The sequence below is a fragment of the Sinocyclocheilus grahami genome, unplaced genomic scaffold, assembly GCF_001515645.1.
Source record: "Sinocyclocheilus grahami isolate Dianchi unplaced genomic scaffold, SAMN03320097.WGS_v1.1 scaffold949.1, whole genome shotgun sequence".
Lineage (NCBI taxonomy): Eukaryota > Metazoa > Chordata > Actinopteri > Cypriniformes > Cyprinidae > Sinocyclocheilus > Sinocyclocheilus grahami.
In genome coordinates this window covers 447,411-460,796 of record NW_015506128.1, presented here as the reverse complement: position 1 = coordinate 460,796, position 13,386 = coordinate 447,411, and the positions used below count along the sequence as shown (strand labels likewise).

The following is a 13,386-nucleotide window of genomic DNA, read 5'->3' as shown; positions in this document are numbered from 1 at the left end:
TTTCAAACAGTGTCGCTTTCCGAACGTTGTTTAAGCGACACACACCGGTATTACGGTATTTTAAAAATTCATATCATAACAAAAATAAACACCGGTATTCGGTATGAACCGGTATACCGCCCAGCACTACTTCAAACCCATGAAAACAAGAGCTCGTTCTTCAGAGTTTCTTTTGAATATGGAAACAGGTGAAACACCATTGTGGTCTAGTGGCTGAAGACCAGCGCTGGCTGCAGCCTAGTTTTAAACCATGCAAGAAGTGATCCAATAACACATTTACAGTAATTCACTTCGAACAAAACCAACTATAAAAACGTATCTATCTACCTATAAAAAAATGCATGTGCCTAAAAATATAAAGATTTAAAAGACAAAGGCATATTATTAATAATTTTCAACTAAGTTCTTCAAAGTAGGGCCTAAATATTCAAGACAAGTAAAATAAAAAAGCAGCAACAAAACAAATAAATGAATAAACAAATAAAACCAAACATGCAAGTGACAAAAAGATTATTTTAAATTACTTTGTTCGTGTTGTTTTACATTTTTTACATCAGTATTATTAATTCATGTCAGAAAATTTATTAAATACATGTACATGTGAGTGTGTGTGTGCGTGAGTGTGTGTGTGAGTGAGTGTACTGGTTTATATATCCTGGTGGGGACTTAAACCTGACTACACACAGACTCATGGGGACTCGTGTCACGGTGGGGACCTAAATTGTGGTCCCCACGGGTACAAAAGCTTATAAATCATAGAGAATTAAGGTTTTTGAAAATCTAAAAATACAGAAAGTCTCCTGTGAGGGGTAGGTTTAGGGGTAGGGTTGGTGTAGGGCAATAGAATATACGGTCTGTACAGTATAAAAACCATTACACCTATGAAGAGTCCCCACAAGGATAGTTGACCAGACATGTGTGTGTGCGTGTGTGTGTGTGTGTGTGTGTGTGTGTGTGTGTGTGAGACCCTGGAGCACAAAATCAGTCATAAGGGTAAATTTTTTGAAATTGAGATCAATATATCATCTGAAAGCTGAATAAATAATCTTCCCATTGATGTATGGTTTGTTAGGATCGGACAATATTTGGCCGAGATACAACTATTTGAAAATCTGGAATCTGAGGGAGCAAAAAAAAATCATCTTTAAAGTTGTTCAAATGAAGTTCTTAACAATGCATATTACTAATCAAACATTAAGTTCTGATATATTTACGGTAGGAAATGTACTAAATATCTTCATGGAACATGATCTTTACTTAATATCCTAATGATTTTTGGCATAAAATAAAAATCGATAATTTTGACCCAAACAATGTATTGTTGGCTATTGCTACAAATATCCCCCAGCGACTCAACACTGCTTTTGTGCTGCAGGCTCACATATACACATACATATATATATATATATATATATATACAATTATATAAATATAATAGAAAAATAATAATATAAACATAAATGAACAGTTAGTTGCATCACTACTTTTAGTTAGTTACCCTGTGAGCACAGAAGCGGTATGATGTGCTTTCACAAACTGATTTATTTAGGAACAGAAGTAATTTTTAAGTCATAGGGTTCAGCATGAAATCGATAGGATGGAGTAAAGTGTCACGACAGATAGCAAGCTCCCTGCGTTAAACATCAGCCAAAAATAGCAATGATAACAGTTTGCTCGCTTGTTTTAAGAGAGTTCCTAAGAAATCAACAGCCGGTTCGAACAACACGAGTTGATGATTACTAACCTTAACCGTGTCAAACGGATGTCCGACGAGGACCCCGGCAGCACCTGCACAGAAAAGAGAAATATGAGTTTAGAACGCTTAGATATTGAGAAATATTTATTGTATACCTATGGAAATAGAATATAATAGTCACTTAATAAAACATTAAAAAAGGTAATTGCAGTTTTTATCTCAAATTCCTGACTTTGTCTCTGAATTCTTAGTTTAGTTTATTTTCTTATATAGCACATTTCTACTGCCTTCAGAGCTGCCCAAAGTGCTTTATAACGGATTCACGAAAACCACACAAACAAAGACAATAACAAACACTCTTAAAAAAGAAAACATACATTACAACTTGCAGTTCTGAGTTTATATCTTTTTTCTCGGAAAGCATCTCGCAATTCTAAGTTTATAACTCGCCATTCTGATATTTTTTTTCTTGGAAAACATCTCGCAATTCTAAGTTTATAACTCGCAATTCTGATATTTTTTTTCTCGGAACACATCTCGCAATTCTAAGTTTACGACTCGCAATTCTGATATTTTTTTCTCGGAACACATCTCGCAATTTTAAGTTTATAACTCGCAATTCTGATTTTTTTTTTCTCGGAACACATCTCGCAATTCTAAGTTTATAACTCGCAATTCTGATATTTTTTTTTCTCGGAACACATCTCGCAATTGTAAGTTTATAACTCGCAATTCTGATATTTTTTTTCTCGGAACACATCTCGCAATTCTAAGTTTATAACTCGCAATTCTGATATTTTTTTTCTCGGAACACATCTTGCAATTCTGAGTTTGTCTCACAATTCTAAATTACGACTCACAATTTTGAGTTTATATCCAGCCATTCTGACCTTTTTTCTTCTCAGAATTGTGAAAAAAAATCAGATATACTGCTTGTTTTAAAAAATATATATACATGTCAAACGGCATTTTAGTATGAAACCATCATTGAAAGATGCTAATGTAGGACTGGAAATCTCACAGGAGATATATCTCAGTATCTCACAGGGTATTACATATCAGCGGTTACTGCTCCAAGCCAAAGAGAGCAATGACGAGTTCACATGTGCTCGGGCTGATGGGAGTCAGTGTGGACCGAAGGCGTTGGTCCATCCTGACCAATCAAAACGAGTCCTTTACGACAGACTCAAGTTGTCAGATAGGGCCAAGAGCTGACTTCAGTGATGTTATGTAAAACCAAAAAACACATACATATAGTAAGGCTACAGAGAAGGGCTGGGTGACATACAGAATATATTCACAGTACTGTATATTTGCTGCCGATACAAAAATTTGGCTAAACTTGATTTAAAAAAAAAAAAAAGTAATTCTGAGAGTCTTCAGAGAGATGTTTTAATAGTCAGTAAGTTTGATTAATGTTGAATGTATTTACAAATCGGTGCACATAAAAACATTAAATATCATTATTCCTTGTGATTAAAAAAGGCCTTGAATGTTTAAATAGACCGATTGCTTTTTTTCCCAGCTTTCTTTTTGCATCGTGTAAAAATGTTAACAAAAATTCTCGGTGTGGCATGTTTTATATGTTAAAAATAAATTTAAATATTTTGATATTTTATAGCATTAAATATCATTATTACTTGTGTTGCTCATTCAGTGAAAAACGGCATGAAAAACATGCCTTGATTGTTTATTTTTTATTTACCGATTTAAAAAAATATATTTTTAACCCAACATGTCTTTTATATTTATTATCTTTAATATCATATATACAGTATGTGAATAGTTATACTTGCTTATATATATATATAAAACAACTAATAAATTAAAATAAGACATATATAGATATCTATATTTATATAGTAGTTATAAATAACAAACAATAAAATTAAGATATATGCACAAACATTAATACATGCATTTATTTTATTAATTATTGAGTGTGCGTATACACTCACCATAATAAACAACTAGTAAATAAATAAATACGGTATATATTAGTATATGTTTTTATGCATATTAGTACAAGTTGGAAAAACACTTTTCAGCTATATTTCAGCTTTTGTTAATAAGCCACAATCTAATTATTAATTTATAAACTCAGGGAAAATGATGCTCTGGGTTCATAATGACACCTGTTATCCAGCTTTTATGAAGCACTGTGTCTGTAATATGAAACACGAGCCGACAGGAGCTTCGAGAGACGTGGCCCGTCCCGTGGCCGGGATTGGCTCCCGCAGGGGTGTGTGGGACGCCTCTGTGTTTCACGGGACATGGACAGGCGTTTGGGAGGGGGCTATTCTGGGCTCTTCTGGAAAACACATTTCACAGCAGCTCATGCATGACTGATATTCACAGAAGAGAACAGGACGACTTCAACGAGGCTTGTAGGCTACATATTCAATTAAAGTCAATCATGAGGAATCAGTCTGCACTCTGCACACATTTGAAGTATTTCTAACTTATATCATATTCAAACAATCTGTGAGTGAATCTGAATGTGTTTGTTTAGTACCCTGAAGGCCTGAGCCAATATTCAGATTTGCTTATCAATAGTTGATTCTTAAACTTTCACCTTTTCCTCTCATGTTGGTTACAGGCTCGCTATCCGTGACCAAATCTGTCCAGTTAAGTGCTTATATGTGACCCTGGAGCACAAAAGCAGTCTTAAGTGTCAATTTTTAAAAATTGAGATGTATGCATCATCTGAAAGCTGAATAAATAAGCTCTCCATTGATGTATGGTTTGTTAGGATCGGACAATATTAGAAAATCTGGAATCTGAGGGTGCAAAAAAATCTAAATATCGAGAAAATCATCTTTAAAGTTGTTCAAATGAAGTTCTTAGCAATGCATATTACTAATCAAACATTAAGTTTAGATATATTTACGGTAGGAGATTTACTAAATATCTTCATGGAGCATGATCTTTACTTAATATCCTAATGATTTTTGGCATAAGTTTTCACCACAAAGAAAAATGTTGACATTGTAACCACATTTAGAACGTTCATCATTCAGCAGCAGTAAACCAGTCACAATGTAACATTGCATACTTCAAAGGCGGCAGAGCGGAATTCCATCACGTGACTCGACTACCTCAACATACAGCTCAACAACAACAAACTAAATTACATTTATAGAAAACCGATGGATGGATGGATGGGTGGATGTTCGGACACCCATTTCCATTTTATTGTTGCTAGTGTGTGTGTGTGTGTTTCTGTTAAACAACTGAAGCCTTGTCGAAATAATAACAAATAAACTATATTGCACAATGACTAGTCTCTCTTTTATTATTTTAGGTAACTCAGAGTGATGCTCCTGATGTGTTTTTAAAATGTCATAATTATGTCTAACCACTTTTATCTGCAGAATAGTGCCTTAAACTAAAACACTAAACACACAGGGGGAACATATCTTAAAAGATACACTTTTTCTTTTTTTTTCCCAAAACTACACAATTTCAAGACGTTCTGGTCTTTTTAATGTTAACCGTGAGTGCACAAGTTTAAACAATGGGAAATCACAATCAAAAATAAATTAATCACTTTTTTAAAATACCGTGACTCGACTACCTCAACATACAGCTCAACAACAACAAACTAAATTACATTTATAGAAAACCGATGGATGGATGGATGGCTGTTCGGACACCCATTTCCATTTTATTGTTGCTAGTGTGTGTGTGTGTTTCTGTTAAACAACTGAAGCCTTGTCGAAATAATAACAAATAAACTATATTGTACAATGACTAGTCTCTCTTTTATTAATTTAGGTAACTCAGAGTGATGCTCCATGTGTTTTAAAATGTCATAATTACGTCTAGCCACTTTTCTCTGCAGAACACTTTACACTGAAAACACAGGGGGAACAGATTTTTCCAGAGGCCTGAGAAAAGTGGTTCTCTTCCAGTATATATTACCTTCTGAGGATTTATAACACAATACATATAGAAGATTTAAACGATCTCTGTCATTTTTGTGGATTACGCAACAAACCAAGTGATTCAGACGTAACACCTGCTTGGTTTGGGGACTTTTTATTTTTATTTTTTTAATTAAACCTAGTATTATCTTATGTTTGGTCCTTGCTAAATTGGCAGTTGTTACAGATTATTTTTATCTAATTTTGAGACAATTATGGTTATTTAATGTACCTTAGTGTATCTTTTAAGATATGTTCCCCCTGTGTTTTTAGTGTAAATAGACCATTGACTGTATAAGAACATGGACGTAGTGTCTGTGACGTCTCCCGTAGGTTTCTGAAGAGCGTTTTTGAAGCTCAAAATGGGTGGAGCCGGCCGTTGCCATCTTGGCAGCGCGTCACCGCGCGTCACTCCCGGATAATCGAAAATGGGCAAAGAGGCGGGAGGAGGGTGCTGAAGTCACGCCCACCTAGCTCGACGGTGGTGACAGCAGCGGCAATCCACCTGTCACTCAAGTGGCCACGCCCTTAATTATGCAGAACTTTACGGCTTAATATAATTTAAACGGAGGAGTTATAAAAACATTCACCCCCCTCACAGTTGTCATGAAGGGCAAAATTAGCTATATACACCAAAATAATAGTTTGAACCAGGCTGTAAACATGTTTTTTTTCTGCTGTAAAGTTGGGTATTTTAACATGGGGAGTCTATGGGATTGACTCCCTTTTGGAGCCCGCCTCTAGCGGCCAGTCGATGAATTACTCCATGTGTTTTAAAATGTCATAATTACGTCTAGCCACTTTTCTCTGCAGAACACTTTACACTGAAAACACAGGGGGAACAGATTTTTCCAGAGGCCTGAGAAAAGTGGTTCTCTTCCAGTATATTACCTTCTGAGGATTTATAACACAATACATATAGAAGATTTAAACGATCTCTGTCATTTTTGTGGATTACGCAACAAACCAAGTGATTCAGACGTAACACCTGCTTGGTTTGGGGACTTTTTATTTTTATTTTTTTAATTAAACCTAGTATTATCTTATGTTTGGTCCTTGCTAAATTGGCAGTTGTTACAGATTATTTTTATCTAATTTTGAGACAATTATGGTTATTTAATGTACCTTAGTGTATCTTTTAAGATATGTTCCCCCTGTGTTTTTAGTGTAAATAGACCATTGACTGTATAAGAACATGGACGTAGTGTCTGTGACGTCTCCCGTAGGTTTCTGAAGAGCGTTTTTGAAGCTCAAAATGGGTGGAGCCGGCCGTTGCCATCTTGGCAGCGCGTCACCGCGCGTCACTCCCGGATAATCGAAAATGGGCAAAGAGGCGGGAGCAGGTTGCTGAAGTCACGCCCACCTAGCTCGACGGTGGTGACAGCAGCGGCAATCCACCTGTCACTCAAGTGGCCACGCCCTTAATTATGCAGAACTTTACGGCTTAATATAATTTAAACGGAGGAGTTATAAAAACATTCACCCCCCTCACAGTTGTCATGAAGGGCAAAATTAGCTATATACACCAAAATAATAGTTTGAACCAGGCTGTAAACATGTTTTTTTCTGCTGTAAAGTTGGGTATTTTAACATGGGGAGTCTATGGGATTGACTCCCTTTTGGAGCCCGCCTCTAGCGGCCAGTCGATGAATTACAGTTTAAGTCACTTCCATGTTGGCTTCAGGAGAGAGAGCGGGAGTTTGCCGCTTGGTAAAGACACTATTCTGCAGATAAAAGTGGCTAGACGTAATTATGGCATTTAAAAAACACATGGAGCATCCCTCTGAGTTACCTAAAATAATAAAAGAGACTAGTCACAATATAGTTTATTTGTTATTATTTCGACAAGGCTTAAGTTGTTTGACAGAAACACACACACACTCACACACACACACACACACACACACTAACAACAACAACAACAATAAAATGGAAATGGGCGTCTGAACAAAAGAAGGAATTTAACTGTCTAATTGTAATGTATGTGGCTAGACATCTGCTAAATGACCTAATAAATAAATAGTGTATGGTGTTACACTTCATAAAACAGGCAAAAGTTAGAATTAGCAGGGTATGTTGCGATTGAACAGGACATCACATACATACGTATTTAATTACAAATGATCTAATTAACATGGTGAAATGAACATTGCTTGTTGAAAGACAGCAAAACCACCATAAGCTGACTTGCTTAGCCCGGGGCGAAATCATGATTTTAGCAGTGTTGCCAACTAGTTTTCAGGGGAAGTTGCTAAAGGAAGGTCAATTTGTTGCTAAAAGTCGCTAAATAACGTTGTGATGTCATTGCGCGAAGACGTCATTATGTAATCACGTCGCAAAATTGTGTCACTGCATCAAATCTCAGTGCCAAATATACAAAATACAACAAAAAATATTTGTATATGTTAATTTAGATTTGTTCGCAAAATAATATAAATGCATAACGCATAATATAATGGTAAGACATAAGTATTTGTACATTTTAACATTTAATTATTTTACACTTACACATTTTTGAACGATTACAAGTTTTTTTATTAGCTAGTAAAACTACACATTCTGAACAATTATAGTTTTAAGCAAGTATTAGTCAGTATGCTACACTCTTAAAGGGGTCATATGATGCGATTTCAAGTTGTTCTTTCTCTTTGGAGTGTTACAAGCTGATTGAATTCAGTTTTTCACCTGCATTTTAAATTACGCATTGTATTTTGTGTTTCGGGTTACAACGGATAACGGATAATGTCCTGGAAAATTACTAGTAGCCTACCTTTTCCATTTTTCTAGGAATTTTTCTTACACTGATCAACAATCACGGGTACAACAAGGTGCATCATAAATGAACAATTATTAAATTATTATGATCAAATTGAACAATTGCAAATAGTAATAACTTAATTCATGTGATGTGTGCACTGCTAGGCATCTTTGGATTCCTCTTTTTGGGAATTTAGATGGAAAATGTGTGCCCGAGTCACTTATCAAAAGTTGCTAAAAGTAGCCAAATAAAATTTTAAAATAGCTAAATTTGTTGCAAGGTGCTTTTGGAAGAAAAAGCAGCTAGGATAGTCTGAAAAGTTGCTAAATTTAGCAACAAAGTTGCTAAGTTGGCAACACTGGATTTTAGTGTTGAACTTTCAGGGTTGCCAGGATATTTAAAAAAACCCTCTTAATTGCTACTAAACACGGCCGCGGGAAAACCGCGGATTTGGCAACACTGCGAAGCTGCGCATGCGCTGTGAGGGGGAGACAGGGAAACCGAATTCACCGGAACACCGGCTCCTCTACACATAATTCAGCATGTGTGACTCCATCTAACCGTGTAAAACTACATCATTATTGACTGTGCTCTACTGTACTGAAGTTAGTAGAAATGCCTTACCTCCAATGCATCCAGCAAGGAAGTCCATCACTGCTTCACGCTGACAGAAGCAAGCAAGCAAGCGTCGCTTTAGATGAGCTCGCGCCTGTTTTGAAGGGTTAACCGGGTTTAGTTAGTTAGTATATAGTTCCTAAGTCTTGAGCTTCAGTGGAGGTTCTCTGCTAATCGCGTCGTAGTGGAAAAATTCACCTGACGCTACTCGCGCGACTCCCACCTGCTACTACGGCGAAGGCGCGGCGCTTCGCTATTGGACGCTTACCGAGAACGTCATCGCGTCATCGCGTTGTGTTTTAATATTCAGTAGCCAAGCCAAGCTATAGGAGGATGGGCTCATTAATATTCACGACGTGCCTTCGCCGTAGTAGGAGTGAATCGGTTCGTTCGGATCGAACGATTTATTGTTTTTACGCAGCAAAACTGTTATTTTAGATAGATAGACAGACATAGCATTTATATTAAAGCGATTAAATAAAAACTTTTTATTGCAAGTATAACCTCAACATTTAAACATTGCATGACTAACATAAATAGACAATACAGGATAGGGTAGGTAAGGGGAAAATTATATAATTTGGGTAATGCTGAGGAAGATTTACATTTATATAGTTTGCTAACAAAATTAATACATGTCCTACATATTCTGTTATGTTTATAATGAGAAAAATAGCAGAATATATCAATCAATAACTGGATTTTGAGGCAAGGAATTTTGACAAGATTCTTTAATAAGGGGGGAATTTTACTAAAAATAATAATAATTAAAAAAAAAACTCAATGACATGGCTTCCTGCTCCACTACAAATTATTCATTTAAATTATGTGTGAATCCTAACCTTGTAAATTACGTTAGTAGCATAGAACTAATGCCTAGTAAAACTGTACTCAATATTTGGTTCAACACCGCTGTTGTCGCTGTGTTTTCAAGATCGAGGTTCTATTAACTGACTCGCTTCGTTCAGTGATTCGCGTGGAGTTAAAAATCATCAAATGTGTTCTACTGAAGAAACAAAGTCACCTGCATCTTGGATGCCCTGCGGGTAAGCAGATAAACATCACATTAAAATTTTTGGGTGAACTATCCCTTTAAGCATGATCCTTGTGTTGAGTGAAGCACATTTATATGCACTCCATCGATCAGATTCCCACATATCATGTCAACAACATTTTATAAGCAACACATTTGAACATCTTCATGCAAAACATTTTTAAAGGCATTTCTGTATTTTGGACACATTCTTTGATTTATCCACTACACAGTTCTTTGGAGACTTTGAGGGCACATATATAAAACCCACAGTTAATAACAACATTTATGCAAACAACATTTTTACAATGTTTCCCAGCACTGTTCCTGGAAGCAAACACACTGCACACATTTACATTTATATGCACTCCATCGATCAGATTCCCATGTATCATGTCAACAACATTTTATAAGCAACACATTTGAACATCTTCATGCAAAACATTTTTAAAGGCATTTCTGTATTTTGGACACATTCTTTGATTTATCCACTACACAGTTCTTTGGAGACTTTGAGGGCACATATATAAAACCCACAGTTAATAACAACATTTATGCAAACAACATTTTTACAATGTTTCCCAGCACTGTTCCTGGAAGCAAACACACTGCACACATTTAAGGCGTCTCCTCTATCAGACTGGTCCATTTGAGTTCTTATACCTCTACTAATTTCTTCTACCAATCACATAATTAGAACTCAACAATACGTTCAGAGAATCAATTATTGGTTATCCACTGGATACTGTCAAAGTACACTTATTCCAGCCAATCACACATTATTAATAAATGCTATATTATATTTGGCTCATCATTTCAGACATGCATTGCTGTAACCAGGGGCGATTCTAGGATTTTCATTTCAGGGGGGGCTCAGCCCCCAATGAGGGTATAATAATAAAAAAATAATAGTAAACATATAAATAAAATAAAAAATGATTGACTAATAGGGTAAGGTGGTAAAGTAAACTTATTGCATTTTGCAACTTATTGCAGTTCTTTTTTATTTCAGTTTTACTTTTAGTTATACATCAAGTTAAACTAAATCAAAATGAGAAATGTTGCCCTGGCAACTATAGATTCATTTTTAATTTTTTTGTCAAAAACCAATTAAATGACGAAAATGCCTTTTCTTATGCCTTTAGTTTAATTTTGAATGAACAAAAATAACGATTTCTGCATGGCCACCACTCATAAATCATATACCCCCCCCAAAAAACACATAGGCCTACTTATGTTTTCTTTGATATTTTGAGGGTCCCACCATTATTTGAACTTAATGCAATCAATATAAAACTCATATTAATTTCAGAAAATGCAGAAGTTTAAGCTATCCACCTTATTTTTAGCGTAAGAGCAGCAAGGCCATTTATAACTTCATTGCAGATTGGTGGTTCTTATCATATTTTAATGTCTCGTCACATTTATCAACGCACTGGTTTGCAGCATGAATAGTTTAATCATTTACTCCACTTTGTTATTCTTCCAGTTATTTACCAAAGCTGGCGAATGAATTGAAAGTCTCGCACATTCGCAGAAAATACACTATATAGCCAAAAGTATTAATGAGCAGGTTTGACTACTTTAGTAATTTCCATGAGTACAAATCTTAATGTTTAGGCATAGAATGATATTCTAGGGAATTGCGTGCTTCTAATTTTATAGCACAGGACCCTTTTCTATTCTAACACGACGATGCCTCTGTGTGTAAGGCAAGGTTCAGAAAGAAATGATTGATTGAGTCGGTGTGGAAGAACTTGACTGGTCTGCAGAAACCTTGAGCCAGAAACTCATCAGCAAACACCAGTGACTTGTACATATGGATAAAGTCATTTTAGACACTTCCAAAACTGGTGCAACAGAGATGGAAATACAGTTTTTAAATACATGAATTATGTTTCCGTCTTTGTTGCCACAGTTTTAGAAGTGCCTTTTTCTGTTCTAAAGAAGGGGGTTCCAATACTTTTGTCCATATAGCGTATGAACAAGTCACTGGTGTTTGCTGAAGAGTTTCAGGATGAAGAGTTCAGAATGAAGAGTTAGTATCAGTTGATGTTTATTATATGTGTGTTTAATGCTGGTTAATGGCTCTATCTAGTGGCAGCAGCAGGAAACACAGCTGTCTTCATTCAACTATTTGAGTCCTCACATGAAAAGTTTTGATGTTTGTGTGAAACAGACCTACTTATCACTGGACTTATTAAAACACTAATAACTGCTGGTGAAAGTAGCTTTTGTTGAGCTGAGGGCAGGAATCAGACAGAACATCTAAATCTCCAGAGCTAAGCCCGTCATAATCCCAGCCAATAAATCCCAAACACAAAAAGAAGGCAATTAGAGCATTCTGCATGTGCTTTTGAGAAATATTTGTAAAGTGCATTATTTCGAAAAACATTTCTAAAACATATTTGTGTTCATAAGTGTTATTTGTTATCATTCATTTTTCATCTTTGGTTAATTTTGTCGATTTTGAACACAATTATTATTAATTATTATTTAAAATGTTACAGACTGCAGCTTTAATGTTTTAGTAATTGTGTTGTGTGTTTTTGTCATTTTGAGTAGTTTTGGGGGTTTTATGTACAGTGGGTACGGAAAGTATTCAGACCCCCTTAAATTTTTCACTCTTTCTTATATTGCAGCCATTTGCTAAAATCATTTAAGTTCATTTTTTTTCCTCATTAATGTACACACAGCACCCCATATTGACAGAAAAACACAGAATTGTTGACATTTTGCAGATTTATTAAAAAAGAAAAACTGAAATATCACATGGTCCTAAGTATTCAGACCCTTTGCTCAGTATTTAGTAGAAGCACCCTTTTGATCTAATACAGCCATGAGTCTTTTTGGGAAAGATGCAACAAGTTTTTCACACCTGGATTTGGGGATCCTCTGCCATGCCTCCTTGCAGATCCTCTCCAGTTCGGTCAGGTTGGATGGTAAACGTTGGTGAACAGCAATTTTTAGGTCTCTCCAGAGATGCTCAATTGGGTTTAAGTCAGGGCCCTGGCTGGATGAGGACGTCCCCAAAGGGAGGTTTTTGGAGATTTTGTCATGTTTAGCTCACTTTTGGGTACAAATTTGTCGCCAAAATATGGTTAAGTAGGAATACACACACACACACACACACACACACACACACACCTGTTTGCCGTACAAACAAAATTGTACTGTTTGCATTTCTAGTACAACCCTCTTTCTTTAGCTCAAGTATGCAAAACTATTTGCCATATGCACTGTAATTAATATGTTTTATATTAAAAGTAAAATTTTCAAATAAAAATGGCAACATGATCGTTTCATATATAGTAAGTGTTTATATAGCCTATGTGTTAAGGGCTTCATTTTCGCTGGA

The 13,386-nt window shown here is 35.7% G+C and overlaps 1 protein-coding gene across 1 annotated transcript in view; it reads right to left on the bottom strand.

Moving 5' to 3' along the window:
- LOC107564594 (mitochondrial basic amino acids transporter-like) overlaps positions 1-9,209 on the bottom strand; it is an 18,204-nt gene extending 8,995 nt beyond the window's left edge. Inside the window, exons 1-2 of the mRNA XM_016249714.1 lie at positions 9,005-9,209; positions 1,745-1,788 (exon numbers count right to left, since the gene is read on the bottom strand). Coding sequence (XP_016105200.1) covers positions 1,745-1,788; positions 9,005-9,032 — 72 coding nt within the window. The 5' untranslated portion in view covers positions 9,033-9,209. The remainder of the gene's footprint in view (positions 1-1,744; positions 1,789-9,004) is intronic.
- Between the last annotated feature and the right edge of the window lie 4,177 nt (positions 9,210-13,386).